Source organism: Ascidiella aspersa, chromosome 6 (genome assembly GCF_963924565.1).
Source record: "Ascidiella aspersa chromosome 6, kaAscAspe10.2, whole genome shotgun sequence".
Taxonomy (NCBI): Eukaryota; Metazoa; Chordata; class Ascidiacea; order Phlebobranchia; family Ascidiidae; genus Ascidiella; species Ascidiella aspersa.
This window is the reverse complement of record NC_139452.1, coordinates 13,148,209-13,165,559: the sequence shown is the minus strand read 5'-3', so window position 1 is coordinate 13,165,559 and position 17,351 is coordinate 13,148,209. Positions and strand designations below refer to the sequence as shown.

Here is a 17,351-nt window from a genome sequence, read left to right as displayed (position 1 = left end):
TAGTGATATATGTCAGACCGTGCCGTTTAGAAATAAGCAAAGGTTTAGTAAGTTGAGACAACGGTTTTGTACATACAAACGTATAGGTACAGCGCCAGAGGAAACTAACCTTGACTGAATGTTGATTAATGGTTTAACATTAAACAACGTAGAGTTATCATAACTCAAAGCCGCGCCGGATTTTGTCTTAAAGAAAAAATCATTGTAGAGACCTAACCATCCTCGAAAAATCAGTTAAAGGTTCTAAAATGTTGACAAATGGTGGTAGCCTCAAACTACGATATTTGCTTATACAAGGTACCTTCTATTTCTCCAGTTTCGAATGGATGTTAAGTCCAATCCCATGAAATGCAACAGCAGGTAAAAAGTGCACACAAAACTCGACATTTATAGGAACTCACTGAGATTTCCCTGCTGTCTCCAGCCCTCGGGTGGTGTCAAAGTTTGGTTTCCATCATTCACCTCTTCATCTTCGTCCAAGCAAGTTGCGAGATAAGAAGCAGAAACACGATCCTTTTGTTTCGGATCTCCGTCGTAGGCGCACTGGTCGTAAACGCAGGCCTTGAAGGCCGATTGGGCCTCTGCCATTCCCTGACAGGCGCGGAACGGGCCTTGGGGGTCGATAATGAAGTAGCAGGACGAGTTGTGCTTGGCCAGCTCGGCCGGGTCAATACACTTGGGCGGGATGCGGTCCGACTTGAGGTCGCCTGGACAACTGTATAAGGGATAGAAAAAAGAAGATTTAGGCCAGGGAATTAAGCTCGTGGTTTTAGGCTGGATAACATTTCAGACGCTTTTGACTCTATCTATGGCTAAAAGTATTGGTATTTTCAGTGAAATAACTCGACGTAAGCCACTGTAAGGGATGAAACAATTTTTTTTTTGCGCAAGGTATTCCTGATTAGTACCATAGAGTTATATCCTAAAGCAGTGGTTCCCAACACGTTTTTAAGGCGACCCGTTTTGAAAAAAAATTAATTTGGTATAATCTTGCGACCCAAGTAAATTGTTGTATTATCATACAAAATTGCGTTGCAAACAAACGGCACTACAAAAGCAGTTACTTTTTCCGAAAATAATATGTTTATCAAATCACTAATAAAATAGTTGTGCTCGCTTGCTCTTGTAGTGAGTTTTTGAAATCGAGGCGTTATCTTGCTTGAGCATAATATAGATGCATGTCTATACTAAGCTAGAATGAAGACAGTTATCCTTATAATATCATATTAGCAAGGCTACGTTTTTAGAAAAGCGCTTTGTTATACTTTTCAATATGGTTATATAAACATAATCCTGCTGCCTTATCACCGTCAGCTGATCAATGTAATTTATTTTTACTACACTCACCCCTCGGCTCCGTATCCCTCGATGATCCAGCTGTCCACGAATTTGTCGATATCGCTGATGATGGTTCCGTTGGGCGCAGTAAGGTCGTTGGTCGGGTTGTCGTCAAAGTTTCCGCACAAGCCTTCTACTTGGTAGCGCAGTGGACTCCACGCCGATATACGCAGCCTAAGTACGGGAACATTAAGAAAAATAAAAGGCTGTTTACTAGCATAACATGGTATATTTATATATATGTATGTTTGCACGATACTATGATAGTTGTTTAGGTTTTGCGTCATCCTCAAGTTTTATCGCACCTAAGTCGCTTTACCACATACAAAACCACAGGTGAATAGGTCTTTCATGCTATATAACATGTTTAAATTGTACTCCATATATTAATAAGGCTAAGCTGAACAATCCGTTAAAGCTCTAATTTGTTTCATTAAAATTGAACTTACCTGTCCTCTCCGTCCCATCGTACCATGAGTCCAAAATCCCAGTCAACCACCGTAAATCTGCCGGCTTTGCGGATCGCAATACCGTCGCGTTTGAAACCGGGGTTGACAGTAACACCGTTAAGCTGGAAATCATGAAAATAAATCATGATTTAATTTTTTTTGAAACTCAATGGTGCGCTTTCCAAACATAATAAGTATACTAGTTTATAAATACTTATTACATGGTTCTATTAGAGTTAGGGGCCAATCGAAAGATTTCAAAGAATAATGTTTAATTTGTGTCGGAGTGGAATACAGTCAACTTTGAGAAATATGTTGTTTTAAGTTGGGGATCGGCATCTTACGGCCCTCTAGAATCTAGATGAAATGATTGCACGAATCATTCAGGTTCGGTCCTGATGAAGATTAACAACATTAAAATGCTTGGAAGCCACATGTTTTTATAACAAAATAGTTAAGTGGAAATTTATTACGGCCCGGCCCGCCGAGAACATATTGAGTTTGTTCACCCTTATTTTAAATCATTAACCTTGGCAATAAAAATGCTGTTCAATCATTACAGAATAATGTAGCCTAAAAAAACATTACCTGCACAACTGGTCCCGCCATAAACCGCATGGTCTGAGCGTCGCCGAAATGCACAAAGACCTCCTTCACGTGTGAAACGATCCTTCTTGGCTCCGGCTGCTCGTTGACCGCCACCACCATGAAGTCGCTCACTGACGAGTTCGCCTTGTTCCTGGAATGACAAAATGGTGGAAAAATGTTGTTAAAACTGTATTCTGTTATAGCGTTCTATTCGTGGTTAATTGTTATCTTCGGGTGCGCTCGCATCGCATAGTTTAACATTGACATCCGAAGTCTCCAACCCCCACAAAACAAATCCGAAAAAAAAATTTCTTTCTTTTCGACGGCATGTTCATCTTATAAAATAGAGACTAGACAACTCAGACTGCGTTCTTCGTTGTTCGCTGAATTCTATACTTTCACACGAGACTTGGCGGAGTCGTTTTGTCTGAAATACCCGGGACGTATATAGTGAACTAGGACTACCCAAGTCCTGAGTTAGCTTGCGCAGTAGCAAATTAGGAACCGACAAGACCGCACATTCTAAACGTTGGATAGCATACAATAGAATATTTTGCTAAAATACCAAAGGCGAGCCCAAAGCCAGGACTATCTATATTTCCAGCGCGTCTTAGGGAGTCATAGTCTATGTCAGGGTGGTCCAACTTCTTTTCATCGCGGGCCAAAACAAGGTTTATTTTATCTTGCGGGCCAATGTTTTTAAATTGCGATTCTTGGGCTTATTGCTAGCAAATTATACATAGTCTATCTATGGCATATATACTAACTTTATGGAATGTATACCTTTGTTCAGTTACGGTAGTTATGAAATAATTTCAACACCAAAATATTACAAAAACAAAAATTGAAGTGATATTTCCAGATTGAACCAAAGCTGACTATCAGTTCGCGGGCCAAAAAAGCTGAACTCGCGGGCCAACTTTGACCCGCGGGCCTGCAGTTGGACCACGCTGGTCTATGTAAAAGCAAACCGCGTGTACGCACCTGACCATTATGTAGGAGCACATTCCCATCGAGTCGTAAGTCGTACCGTCGAACGTCATGTAATGCGGATCGGTGACGGCTTTGCAGGTCCTTCGACGCTGAAAAGTCAAGCACATATAAACAAATTCGTCTAGCGTTACAAAACGTAACTTGAGGTGGTTGGATTTTTGAATGAAAAATCAGTAATACACGTTATATATATGTATATATATATATATATATTATTTCAATATAAATTTGTTTAATTCTACAGATCTTTTTAATTAGTCAATTACGTTCGTTTTGTACACATGTATACAACATTTGCAGTAGAAATTGTGTGTTACATTTTTTTTAATTTTTTACAAACTTGACACCATGCACCAAATAAACTGGCCAGGACAATTACAGATGGTTATTTAATACTGCATAGATTCCCTTAGTTTCCCCCAGAGAGCTAAAACAAACACGAAGGAAACAAATTAGTTCGTGCTGCGTATTACTCATCAAGTTGAACTACCCAAGCCTAAAGCCACTTTGTAAGTACCAAAGCTACAGTCTTCTCACCCTGAGGCGATGCACACAACGCTTGAAACCGTCCTGGTCCCTCTTACACTTGGACCTCGTCGGACAGGGAGGTGCCGGGATGCAGTTGAGAGTGTTGTTTCCACTACACTTGCATTCGGTTTGACAGTCCCGGGATCTGTAGACGAAGCCTTGGAAGAAATAATGGTGTTTAAAGCGAGATAGGGGAAACGGGTGCAACATACACTTGAACGCGACTCACCTTTCATGTGATACTGTCCGTCGATGGTGCATCCGCACTCGCTTCTCAGCACACAAACCTGGCCGGAGAGAACATAACCCTCTTGGCAAATGCAACCTTAAAGATAAAACTTTCGCTTTAGATAGCGTTTAACCGTTTCGGCAAAGGTTTATGCGATATTTGATGGTTGCGAGTAATACAATGTTTGATTGATAGCCGCGTGTTTCATATTTATACAATTTGTAATTTGTGGTGTTGAAATACAATTTGGATTGTAGTTTGATTTTAATCTGACGAAGCACGGATTCTTAAAGCTTTTCGGGAATGAAAAACAAACAAACAGTTTCAACTGATTTACAGGTAAAGAATATTGTTGCACCAGGAGTTAATTCTGCCATATGGATAAAGAGAGCTATAGATTAAAAATTGCAATTTAATTTGGTCTTTGGGCACCTACAACGTGTTATGGTGTGCCACATAACGAAGTTCCAAATGCAATACATCTACCTATAAAATAATTGCACCAAAAGGAGAGCATTGACAGAATTTCCGTCTGGTGAGCTATTTAAGAATTTCAATTAACATAAAAGAGCAAAAAACAATTGGCATCTCTATACGATGAAAAGAGATGTAACACAAAAAATGCATATTGAAAACTGGCTGGAGGAAAGTTAAGTAGATCAAGGTCACAGTCTCTGAGATCTGTTTCCTGCTACTTCTTCTTATACAGTTGCTGTGTTCTGAAGCAGCAAAAACAGCTATAATAAACGTTTGTTTCGACAGAACACAAACTGACCTTCAACAAGTAGAGAGCCAGTATCATCGGTGTTATTGCTGGCACGGCACTTGCTTCCATCCGGGTCTGTGCAGGAGTGGGGACATTCGGACGCGCCAGGTTGCTGATTGGGTCCGCATTCAACGGCTGATAAAATCAAGCAAAATTGTCGGTCACCTACTATATACGTCCACGATTTTAATTGCTACACGTCATCATGCCTCGTGGTTTTCTTGTATCGTTTAAGTGACAATACCAACTATAATTTGTGTCCCAACAGCAACAAATAAAGCAGGTGCAAGACAGTTTAAAAGGAATACAATGCGTACAACTAATTCTTGCTTAAAAAATCGATTAGCACCCGATGGTACAGTCTTTCGTGATAAATTTTAATAAAAGAATGCATAGCGAAACTATCGTATCGTATCTACTTTTGTCAAAAAAATTTAAAAGTTGAACAAACCTGCTTCAAACTAAAGCAATACAGTCACTGTGCGTTCGCTAAACTTGCTAAATAACAAGCGTTAAGAAAAGGGAGAACAGCATAAGCCCGAAAAATCTTTATAACAGAAATAACTTTGAATTGACACTTAAATGGCCGAAACCCTACAGAAATCAACGCATTCAAAGTTGGATTATGTATCTAAAAAATCAAACTCACTGATGTTGACGACGTCCCTCCACTTCTCGGGCAGCTTGATGCCGGCCTCCCGGCAGTCGGCGCTGTAGTCTTCGAAGTTCTGGCGCCGGTACTCCGTGCTTCCGTTGTACGCGCACAGGTCGTAGACGCAGTCGCGGAACGCGTTCCAGGGGGAGACTCTTGAGTGACAGGCGGCGAATTGGCCATTGGGGTCGGTCAGGCCCGAGCACTCCTTTCCGTACTGTGCCACGGCACTCTCGTCGGCGCACAGATCAGACGCGTTGGCGGGCGGCGGGAGCACGCAGCTGATCGTGGAGGAAAAGAAGTTGATAAAACCATAATTATATTATTATTTTTATTAATTATATTGGGATCTAAGCCTTTTCCAACACTTCTTGTTGTTGATCTTTTCTCCATATCTTAAGACTCAAACAAAACCACCAAGGTTATAAAAAAGATCTAAAACAACTTTATTCAATTAAAAGCAAAATACTATAGTTACGCAATTTTGCATTATCAGGGGTTTCCATGGACAAAACAAAAACCACATGCATCGCTAATTACCGAGTCTTAACAAACGTGTTTCTGACTTTGGTAAGAGACGCTCAGATGATAATTTTATGTCAACGTTTCTGCTATATTTGTGATTATATCCAGCATACAAGTAAATTTCGTAAAACAACTGTTTTGATAAGACCCCATTTAAAGTTTACAAATGCTCAAGATCCAGTTTAGAGGAGGATGTTTTTTATACCCGCTGGTGTTGTATCCGTCGATCTCCCAACTTCGCACGAACGTGCTGACGTCGTCGGTTGTATCGCCCCAGCTCGTTCGCAGATCGTTGGAAGACACGTCATCAAAGTCACCACACAGGCCCTCGACCATGTTGCGCAGCGGTTGCCAGGCAACCACGCGAAGCCTTGAAAGAGATGGAGAAAGATTTAAGTAGCTAAAGTTAAATCGGTTTAGAAATTAAATTTTAGTAAGTGCCGCTTTAATTATTTTACTAGAAATTTGCAGGATTTTTTAAGTGTTTTTACAGAATCACTTTAAATTGAAAAGATATTGGACGTTCCGTCCTGCTCTTAAATTTCCAATAAAACAGAAACAGTAGAATACATTAACATTTACTACCCTAATTGATTTCTGAAAATGTGGATTCAAATACAGCAGAGAAGTCAGAATAGGTTGTTTTAAATAGAAGACACAATAGGTTATTCAAATTGTAAAGCATAATTGAACTAACCGTTGTCTAAAACATTTGAGATAAGTGTTTAGGACATCTAAATGTCGTGTCCTAAAATGAGGTTCGACTGGTCGCAGAAAAAAAATGAAAACGAAACATGGGTGTTGCTTGCTTTCCTATGAAGCATATTTTACGAACATAAAGAAACTTCTTGGTAACGCCAAGAGCGTAATTACCAAAATTCATCCATACCTGTCTTTGCCGTCCCATCTAATCACAATACGGAAATCGAAGTCGACCACGATAAAGTTTCCTGCTTGGCGCACAACAAAGCCGAGCAACTCAGTTCCAGGTTCAATTCGTTGTCCGTTAAGCTGAAGCAAATATATTCCAAAACATTTCATTGGAACAAAGCTATACTTAATCACATGTGACTTGTCAAGTAAATCGTATTTAAATTATACATCAGGTTAAAAAGCAGATCATAGAGGAATAAACAACTTTAGCGTGTTAGTGTAAATAAATGTCGATTTTTTATTAGATTTGAATATTATTTTTAAGCAACTTTCCAAATTATGATATTGTATCATTAATCTGCTGTTTTTGTGTTTTATTTTGGAATATTGTAAACAGTATTATAGGACAAAAAGGTTGTATAATGATCCAAAGTTTTATCCAGAAAACAAATTGCAGCGACTGCTTGTTTTAAAAACATATTTTGAAGTTTGCGAAACATAAAAAGCATGAAAATCGTTCTCAGGTTTTCACACTAAAAACCAATCATATGAAAATGCTTACCTCGACGATGGGTCCCTGTTTAAAGATCATGGTGTTGTTCTTGCCGAAGTGCACATGGACCTCCTTGACATGGGAGACAGGGTAGCCTGGCAGCGGGTTCTCGTTTACCGCCACCACACGGAACTGAGGGGCAGGCGTGCCGGCTCGATTTCTTAAATAAAGAATTTGCGTGACTTGTTGCGTAAAAAATCTTATAAAGTTGTCTCGTCCAAGGGATTGGTTAAAAAGGAAAGGTGAAATCCAATATAGGATCATATTTTAGGGGTTAATTTATATTAAACCTCGGTAGTCTGACCGAGTTTGGTTTATAAACTTTAAAATGTGGTGAAATTATAAACTCCCCACTATAATTGGTGTACAGTGAGACATATCTAGAAAAAACAAGACCGTACGATTTACAAATTTTGTGCGCTTACGTTTACATGTGGTTCAATTTTTCACGTATAATTGGTTATATTTGCAACTTACTGGACCATAATGTAAGCACACGTTCCCATGGAGTCGTAGTACACGTTGTCGAAGGTCTTGTAATGGGGATCAGTTACCGCTTTGCAAGTTGCCCGACGCTGAAAAATATTAATTTTGAGTTAAACCTAATTTGAAATTTGACAACGAACTTAAAACAAGGCGTTTGGCCTATATTTTACAAAAAAATTGGTCTATTCCGTTTACGCTGTATTATTTTTACATAGTGCCATTGGTAAACCAACAATAAACACCGGGTGCATTCCGGAGGCTTTTTAAATCAGTTCGACTATTCAAGCAAGGTTAAAATTAGCGCCCCGGTCATTGCATTGGAATTCAAATGTATAAGTTTTCCATTCTTTTCTGGCTTGCTAATAATTCTTTGAAGACTAACTAATCTGGTAGTGCGCCCCCAAGCATTCTGTTTACTATTATTACAGTACGCTGTTATGTCTGGCCTCTAAATTGTCAGAAGGCTTATTTCCGGTCAAATTCGCAGGTTTATTTATCGTTAGCAGCAATAGCACTAAAACTGCCCCATAGCCTAATGCATAAATAGCAAACAACAGCAACTTACCCGAAGTCTTCCCTCACAGCGCTGGTACCCGGCCGAGTCCGCTTCGCATTTAAGCCCGATCTTGCAGGTGGGAACTGACAGGCACTGTAATGTGTTCTCTTTCAAGCAGACGCACTCCTCGGTACAGTTGTTTTGTCGATACTTGAAACCTGTGTTTTAATTTTACAAAAATCACTCCGATATAAGGTCTTTTCTGGATAGTTCATTTTTAGAAGGGTTTTTTAATTTTCACCATGCATCGCGAATTATGTAAAGTCAATGAATCGATCAAAAGTTTTTTTTAGTTTATAGAATGATTTACACACCAACAAAATACTGTTTACCAATAAATCGTTGGTGGACTATTTGCAAAAGGGCATAACCTTGTTACGCTATTGCTGGGTAAAACACACCATTTTAAAAAAAGTTAACCTTATGTAAATTAAATGCTTATCGATTTAATGAGGTGGTAAATCGTAACGAGTATATCTCTAAACTGCGCATATAACATATCGCTTTTTGCTAATTTATTATTGTTTGTAGGGAGAAAAATCACTTACCTTGCAGCTGGTATCTGCCATTAACGACACATCCACAGCTTTCACGAGGTACGCAGGATCCCGTTTCCGACACCACGAACCCTTCCATGCACTGGCAGCCTAATGATTTTCGGTACAAAAATATTAAAAAATTTGTTAATGCTAGCCACATACTAGAATGAAGAACAGGTCAACATGCAAATCATAAAACAAAAACAGTATAGACTTTCTTATCTCAGTCAAAATCAGTCACTATAGGTTCTAGTTTATAAAAGAGAAATATATTTCGCCAATCACGGCATCATCAGTCTCTAAAAAACGAATACAAAATAATGTTAACACGTAAACCAGGTGGTAGAAAAATCCAACCCAAAAATCAGACAAATCATTTTTGCAAAGAACTTCTGATATTAAATTTTATTCATTTGATTTCACCTTTTAACCAAAACACGGTTTCATATCACTTTAAACCAGCACATATAGCTACCATAAACTGACAGAACCAGCCTGGCCACTAACCTTCCACACACTGCGTTCCCAAGTCAGGATCACCGGAGCAACTAGATCCGTCCATGTCACTACAGGAGGGCTGACACTGCGGCATGCACTCGGTGAAAACGCTGTTCACTCCGCAAATCAACGCTGAAGAGTGGAAAACAAGTTTAAACGAAATGTTTGCGTGTTCGAAATCTGGTTGGATTCACATTGGAAATTTTTATTTTAATGAATCGCATGTATTTTTCGATAAAAGTGAGTGAGTTTTCGGCATATACAGTATATTATCGGATTTTAACTATTTCATTTTACTATAGGCATGAGAGATTATTTTGTTGTTTGATGTTCAGTAGCCGTTGACGAAAAATGCAAGCGTTGGAATCTTCAAATAATTCTGATTGATAAGAAGGTTTTATTGCACATCTGCGCAATTTTAAATTAAATTTTAATCCGATTTCTCATAATCCATACGCAAGCAGTTTTTTATGTCCATAAAGTCATATATATACTCACGTAAATCCGCGCTTTCCCTCCAAGCACCAACATCTACTTTCTTCTCGCGGCAGTCATAGTCGTACGACGACAAAATGCGCTCCTGTCGTAAAAGAAAAATCAGTTAAGATAAAGCACCCGAGGAGGTTATTCTTTGTTGCTACCAACGAATATCATACAAAAAAACTAAAAAAATACCATTGGCTACCCGCATAATGACACTAATAAGGATGTATAAAATTGATTTTCTCAAACAATTTACGTTATTTGTCAAGACTAAAGAAACCCTTTTGTAAATGGTGTCGGACTTATCTTTCAATTATTAACTGCACTAAAATACAACCGCATCCTATAGAACGTTCCATTTTGCGATCAATATAGAACCCCAGGATACAAAAGGACAAAATTAAAATTGCAAGTAATGTGTATCTACAATATACAGGATCACATGGATGGCATGGATAACATGAATCGATGTAGGATCAATCGGTGCGATTCCTACGAATCAACAAATGCTTGCAACCCTTGCGATATCTACGATTGAGTCCAGCGATTCTTGTGATCCGTACGTTTGTTACTATAGAGATTATTCCAAAGGTTTCTAAACAACGCACGATGACAACTATCGCACCGCATTTTTTACGTACCCTCAAGGTCTGATTGCCGTCGTAGGCGCACAAATCGAAAAGGCAGTCTTCGTAGGCCTTGAACGGATTGAAGACGGAGTGACAGGGTGCGAATGGTCCCTCCGCATCGATCAGAATGTAGCAGCTTCGTCTATGAGCTTCCGATGCAGCCTCGTTGTCGCAAGGTGAAGCAATGACACCAACTCTCCGGTCTCGGCAACTGGGGGAAAATAGATGTTGAAAGTGCTAACCACATGATGCGCTCCTCATGGCCTTGCAGCCGTTTAAATGTTGCCATTACATTACAGGTAAGCTACGTACACTCACGGGAGTTTGTTGAGACGTAAGTTTAAGTTTCAGTCTGGTGAGTTTTGATCTTGGACGGGGTATTCCAGTGTCGGCAGTTTGAATCTCAGTTTAGTAAATTCGTGGTTTACGACGGCGAATAGCGTTTTATAGACCAGAACGCGTTTAGTTGTGCGAGTTGGCTCTAGTGGTGTTTAGTTATTTCATATGATCACGAATTTATGTAATGTGCTTCATCGTGATAGCATGTCATTAGATTATTATTTATCGTTAAACGAGCTTCCTGGAAAGGATTACAATACGGTATGTCATTTGATAACCAGTTCATGCCGTTTGTATTATTTAGTCGCGTAATCGTGCTTATTTCATTATGCCTTATCATTTAATTCAGTTGTGGCTACTCTGTGGGCTATATTGGACTACAAATACACACGTTATACGTTATGCCGATTGCCACGAGTGTATTTTATGCAAAATGCTGCATTCGATGAAACTATTTCAATTAAATCAGTGTTGTTTAGGGTTAAAGCAAGCGAGTGTCAAAAAGCATAAAAAAATATTTTTTTGAAAAACAATAAATCGCTCAACTTACGTGTGTTCCGGTTGGTCGTTGGAGAAGGAGATACAATTCTGCAACAAACTGCCGTGAAACCCATGACGTACGCAGCGCTCTGTTGAGTTGCGTGGCGGCTCGGGGTAGTAGTTCCTTTAAATAATTAATTTAAGGTGGTGATGTCAAAGTGAACAGCGAAGACACGAAAGAAATACCAAACATTCGATTGAAACGTGAAAAAACAACCTATTACTTATTGGTTTCACTATCATCTGTCGTATAGTGTTGATACAAAAACATTTACGGGCATACTTAAAAAAACAGAAGCAAAACTAGTTTGATGATGTGGTTTTATTTTAACTTTTTTATTTTTAAATCGAAACTGCACCACATTCCATGCACAGCAAAATTACAATTGTTCAAGTCGCGGTCAAGCAAGCAGAATTTTCACAAAGTAATAATTCACCTTTATTTTAAAGTGGACTAAAGCTTTCAAAATTCGACAGAATTGTTTTACATTGAACGACAAAATCATGTATAAATGTTTTAGCAGTGGAAAGCAGCTTACCCGTCGATGTCGAGTCCCGTGACTCGCCAGCTGTTGACGAAGCGATCCACGTCGGTGATGAGTCCCCCGCCGTTGGCTCCCTGCATGTCATTGCCCGCGTCTCCGTCGTAGTTGCCACACAAACCCTCCACCTGGTTCTTGAGGGTGCTCCACGCCGACAGGCGAAGGCTGCGAGAAAAGGGCGTATAGCGAATTAGGCACGGATTAAGAGAACAATACTTTAGACCAGCCTTTCTTAACCGGGGATATTTTTCCAGAGGGTAAATTTCCTCTTCTTAGGGGATAAACGAGCTATCAATCAAAATATTCTTATCAGTTGGCGGAACAAAAAAAATGTGCCAACCCTAGGTATTGGTAGCCTACTTTCCTAGTTTAGATTAAATGCTAATTCAAAGCTAGCCTAGTAGCCTATAGATTCTTTATCGTCTAGTTTTTTAGTGTCGGTAACGTTATGCTTCGCTAATTGATACTTTTTATCTGTTAGTTACTTCAATGTTTAGTCATGTATGAGCACTATTTTTATATATTTGGCGTAAATCTGAAATTCGTCTTTGCTAAAAGGGTAAAACATACAAAAAAGTTTAAGAACCTCTGCTTTAGACCATTTTATTGCATATTCAAGCGGAACAGCACTTACCGGTCTTCGCCGTCCCATCGTATCACGAGACCGAAGTCGAAGGACACGATCGTGAAGTGGGCGCTTCTGCGAAACGTCACACCCGGGAACGAGGTGCCGGGAAACACAACGTCTCCGTTGTACTGAAAAGAATGCAACGGGATAAGTCAAACCTGGTTTAAACTTAAAGTCCGTCCAATATTAGACAATATAAAGTTTTTAAAGTGGAGGTTATCGGGAAATGAACTTTTTACTCTTAAACCCAAGGCGTCCTTAAAAAACATTATAGCTTATGATTGGCTGTCGTACAAGATCCACAAAAACATGCTCGATTAACGTTAATATTGACGTAAATTCCGCCTGCGGTTAAGAATTGTAAAAAATACGATGATTTTTAAGTGAAATTTACAATTTTTTTAGAGTGTATGCTTTGTATTTCAAGAAAAAATTTGTAAGTTTTAAGGTAAAAAATAAGAAACTTAATTTTTTGTGTATTTTATGACTTACACTAATTTAGTTTTGCTAAACACGTTTCTGCGGACTTTAATTTTTTAATTTAACCTCCAATTCATCGCAAAAGTATATTATGCGTATAGCAAGTAAACGACGTTTGATACAGACGCTGACCTTGAAATAACGTCACGATCAGATTCAAGATTCAATTTATTTTTCTGCATCTTTGCAAACATTAATAAAAGAACATAAAGAAAAACACTCGGACAGCGAAATTAAGACCTTCACGGTCATCAAGTCGAGCTGCCCATACCAAAAATCAAAAGAATGACTCACCTTGATTACGGGTCCCTGGGTTAGTGTGATCCTCATCGAGTTGTTGCCGCCGACGTTGATGTGGACCTCGGCAACGTGCGAGACACTGTTGTTGGGGCGTGGCTGGGCGTTCAGTCCCACCACCGTGAAGGGGACAACCGACGCCCCCTCTTTCGACCTGCGTTGTCACAAAGAACGAGATGAGTGTTAGTATGATGGAATTGGTTTCAAGTCTATACTCGTAAGTCGAAGAGTTTGAACACTCGCTGTTTGATGTATAATAATATATTCCCATGAATTGACTCGATTTAATTAAAAGTCAGTTTAAGCATTTCAAAATTGTAAGAAAATAAATTTAACTCGCAGATATAAGACTACATTTATTTCACGAAATGTGTCGACATCGTTTTTTCACGCCACTCTTAAAATTGGACTTTTCACAGCACACATATCTCAGGAAAAAAACCGGAGGTGGCGTTTAATATACCACGAATTTAGTGTCGTTTAACGATCATTAGTTTAAGCACTCAGGGGTAATGGCCCTTGTTCAGAAACTACGTTGATGACCATGTTCGGTCATGGCGTTTTGTGGATAACGGCATTCTAAAAATACCTATTCTTTTTTAATTTTCCAAATTGGATCGAAAATTATGCTTGAACTATTCTGTAAAAAAGAAAACGTTTTGTTTACAATTCTTGAAACTTAACATATTTTCTTTTATGAGCACATAAAAAGCTATTTAAAATATACATTGCAAAATAAATCAAAACACGTGACGATATAGCAGCACATAAAAGGCTATATATTTTTAGGCTATGTTTAGTTGTCTTAAAAGCATACGATAAACTTCATATCAAAATGGAAATTAATCTTCCCTTTAATGATTAATTTAAAAAATGTTTAACGTTGCGCAATATGCATAAGGGTCAAAAATGTACTTATGTGGGTCAACTATGCAGTGACATATACTTTTAGGAGAAATTGACTCGGATAAACGACGTAAAATTTACTCAAATATACAGGGACCAGCCTGGTCGTATTGGTGATTGGTCTGAAAGTTGTGAAGCAAATAAAACGGAATGGTTGCAATACGATGTGGACTTACTTAACAATGATGTGAGCGCAGGTTGACATCGAGTCGTAAGTTGCTCCGTCGAATGTCTTGTAATGCGGGTCTCCAATCACCTTGCAAGTTGCAGGGGCCTGTATGACGGAAAGATGGGTTTAAGCAGTTCTCGCCATCCCGGGTTTCGTGACGAAATTTAAATAGTGTTTTATATTAAAATCTATTGGCGGTTGACACTGTAAATTATTTTGGGGGCCTTCATGCCTATTCGCAAACAATAGCCTGTATGTTAATCCACTACAACACGTGACGCGCTTGCAGTTGCATTTAAATTAGGAAAAGTATCCGAATTACCCGTCGCTGATTTTTTCTCCGTACGGCTCAAAATAAACTGCACTGTAAACGAAATATTTCCCAAACCTTTATTGCCCTACCATTTAAATGCTAAAATTGACAATTCTCAGTGTCAACCTTTTGGTGTTTTATTTAATTAAACACTGCTCCTATAGTGGCGCACTTTGTCTCGAGCAGAAAATTGTCTCCTTCGTCCTTAATTTCAGACGTGACCGTGTTTCTGTTAACATCTACTTTGGTTGAGGTGTAAGTTTAGTTTCATATTTATGCTGTGTTAATTATTTAGTGTTGGTAACTTTGTGTATTGATTCTATTTGAATAAGGAACTAAGTTGTTGTAACGATCAGTGTGTTTACTAACTGGCAACTGAAAAAGACTTCAGTCGACTTCAACTTTCACTCAGGTCATTCCACGAAACACCCCTTTAACAGCAACTTCCGCAAGCGCCATTTGCGGGTAAAATTTGCACCCGGACGCCCGGTCGTGAAATGACAACGCACATCGACAAGATGTAATTACAACGGTCGTTTACCGGAAGCCTTTCGACGCAGCGCATGAACCCGTCCGTGTGCGGACCGCAACGTTCACCTCCGTCGCAGGGCGGCACAGCCACACACGAGGTCTGGTTCCTTCCGAAACACGTGCACTCGAAGTGGCAGTCGTCGGAGCGATACTGGAAGCCTTCATTTAAAAACGATGCAAATGGCGGTTAGCTTGAGCCAAGCGTTTCTCGGTATTCTCGCCGCGAATAACGGCAGCACAATAAGCACTCGGAAACTCTGTCTTGAAATCTGAGCATGGCACGCGTAAAACAATTCGTTTTTTTCTGTATGTCCAGAGTTTTGATCTTATTTAAATGCAGGAACATTTGGGATAACGGATCCAAGCGACTATTTTTTCAGTCGAAATAAAATGATCGGCTATATTCGATAAAGTAAGTGTAATTATTTAACTCACGTGATCTGGATTCATATAGCTTCAAAGAAAATTTCGTATTGCGCTTTTTCAAATTAAATATCTTTAAACAATAAAACGTAATAAGAATATCAAAGCCCATACAGAAGTAGGTATCATTTTGGACGTTTCGAATAACTCTTTATTCATTTTCAACATCAACAGATGTCAACAGATGTTGAAAATGAATAAAGAGTTATTCGAAACGTCCAAAATGATACCTACTTCTGTATGGGCTTTGATATTCTTATTACGTCTTACTACAACCTCCAACCATTATGCTCTAAACAATAAAGTAATACATATAGATGCAATAATATAAACAAAAACGGTTGAAAAAAAAAGGATTTTAAAAGAAGACAAAACCCACCTGGCAATCTGTAGCTTCCCTGCAGAAAACATCCGCATCTCGATTGTGGTACGCAGTTTTCACCAGACAACACGTACCCTTCATTGCACGTGCAGCCTACAAATAAACGGTAAAGTTCAATATAAAATTATCGTTTAAACTTTGCTGTTTGTTTTTGGTGGATTAAACAGTAACCTTTCAGCAAAAACAGATCAACAAATGTTTGGTATTTATAATTGCTAATACAATGGTTGTTGGGCAGTTGTTATGCTATATATTCTTCCTGCGTCTTTATAAGGATGGATTTGAGATTTTGAGAAAAATTACTTCAGTTGCAATCACAAAACAGACACATCATAGGCGGCTCTAGGTCTTTGTTAACAAACACAACTCGGATTTAACTCCAGATTACAGGAAAACAAGATATTAAAACGTAACACGTGTAGGCCTACGTTTCCAGTGGTGACTGTCACTGAAGGCAATCGTTTGGTGAGAAAAGACCGATTTTGGATTTGCGGATAACGTGCGATTCTTTACCGTAAAACTTACACAACATTTTGCGGATGAAAAGCGTGATTAGCACTTGGTAAATTTTCTTTCTTAAACAAATTTGCGAAGTCAGTAAATACAGCAGAATTCAATATTTTCATTAAATCTATTCAAAGATTTTCGTTAAATCTGAAAAAAGGAAATTTGGTTTACGCTATATAAACCATCAACAAAGCAATGTAAGTTATAAATTTATAGTAAAATCTTTGAAAACTTAGGCAAAGTAATATCTTTAAAAAATGAAAATGTATAAATGTATGTATTATTATCACAGGGCAATAATCGCATACCTTCTTGACAAGATTGTATTGTCGGTCGAGGTGAATTGAGGTTAGAGCAGGTTAGGGGTTCCACCGGGCCACACGCGTTGTAGTGAGAGTTGGGAGCACATTCGAGTGCTGAAAAACATAAAACACTTCCTTCACTAGTTATTCTTTTTTTACAGATGCTTTAGTTAAGTGGCGTTTTTCTACATGAAAACATGTCTTACAAAATACTTGCTGATACTTTTTATTGTCGGAATGAATTAAAAATAGTATGTGCATTATTTTGAGCTCAAGCTGAAGAACGGCATGCGCTTTAGAGCAGTTC

At 38.8% G+C, this 17,351-nt stretch overlaps 1 protein-coding gene across 1 annotated transcript in view; it reads right to left on the bottom strand.

The window, feature by feature from the left end:
* LOC146139967 (IgGFc-binding protein-like) overlaps positions 1-17,351 on the bottom strand; it is a 50,981-nt gene that overhangs the window by 14,093 nt on the left and 19,537 nt on the right. The window contains exons 16-41 of the mRNA XM_083392574.1: positions 17,051-17,158; positions 16,233-16,328; positions 15,441-15,589; positions 14,594-14,691; positions 13,509-13,665; positions 12,741-12,862; positions 12,104-12,271; positions 11,575-11,688; positions 10,698-10,896; positions 10,072-10,153; positions 9,583-9,705; positions 9,085-9,183; positions 8,546-8,694; positions 7,972-8,069; positions 7,504-7,654; positions 6,958-7,079; positions 6,274-6,438; positions 5,541-5,824; positions 4,901-5,026; positions 4,126-4,221; positions 3,906-4,054; positions 3,360-3,457; positions 2,376-2,526; positions 1,788-1,909; positions 1,348-1,512; positions 402-715 (exon numbers count right to left, since the gene is read on the bottom strand). Coding sequence (XP_083248700.1) covers positions 402-715; positions 1,348-1,512; positions 1,788-1,909; positions 2,376-2,526; positions 3,360-3,457; positions 3,906-4,054; positions 4,126-4,221; positions 4,901-5,026; positions 5,541-5,824; positions 6,274-6,438; positions 6,958-7,079; positions 7,504-7,654; positions 7,972-8,069; positions 8,546-8,694; positions 9,085-9,183; positions 9,583-9,705; positions 10,072-10,153; positions 10,698-10,896; positions 11,575-11,688; positions 12,104-12,271; positions 12,741-12,862; positions 13,509-13,665; positions 14,594-14,691; positions 15,441-15,589; positions 16,233-16,328; positions 17,051-17,158 — 3,705 coding nt within the window. The remainder of the gene's footprint in view (positions 1-401; positions 716-1,347; positions 1,513-1,787; positions 1,910-2,375; positions 2,527-3,359; positions 3,458-3,905; positions 4,055-4,125; positions 4,222-4,900; positions 5,027-5,540; positions 5,825-6,273; positions 6,439-6,957; positions 7,080-7,503; positions 7,655-7,971; positions 8,070-8,545; positions 8,695-9,084; positions 9,184-9,582; positions 9,706-10,071; positions 10,154-10,697; positions 10,897-11,574; positions 11,689-12,103; positions 12,272-12,740; positions 12,863-13,508; positions 13,666-14,593; positions 14,692-15,440; positions 15,590-16,232; positions 16,329-17,050; positions 17,159-17,351) is intronic.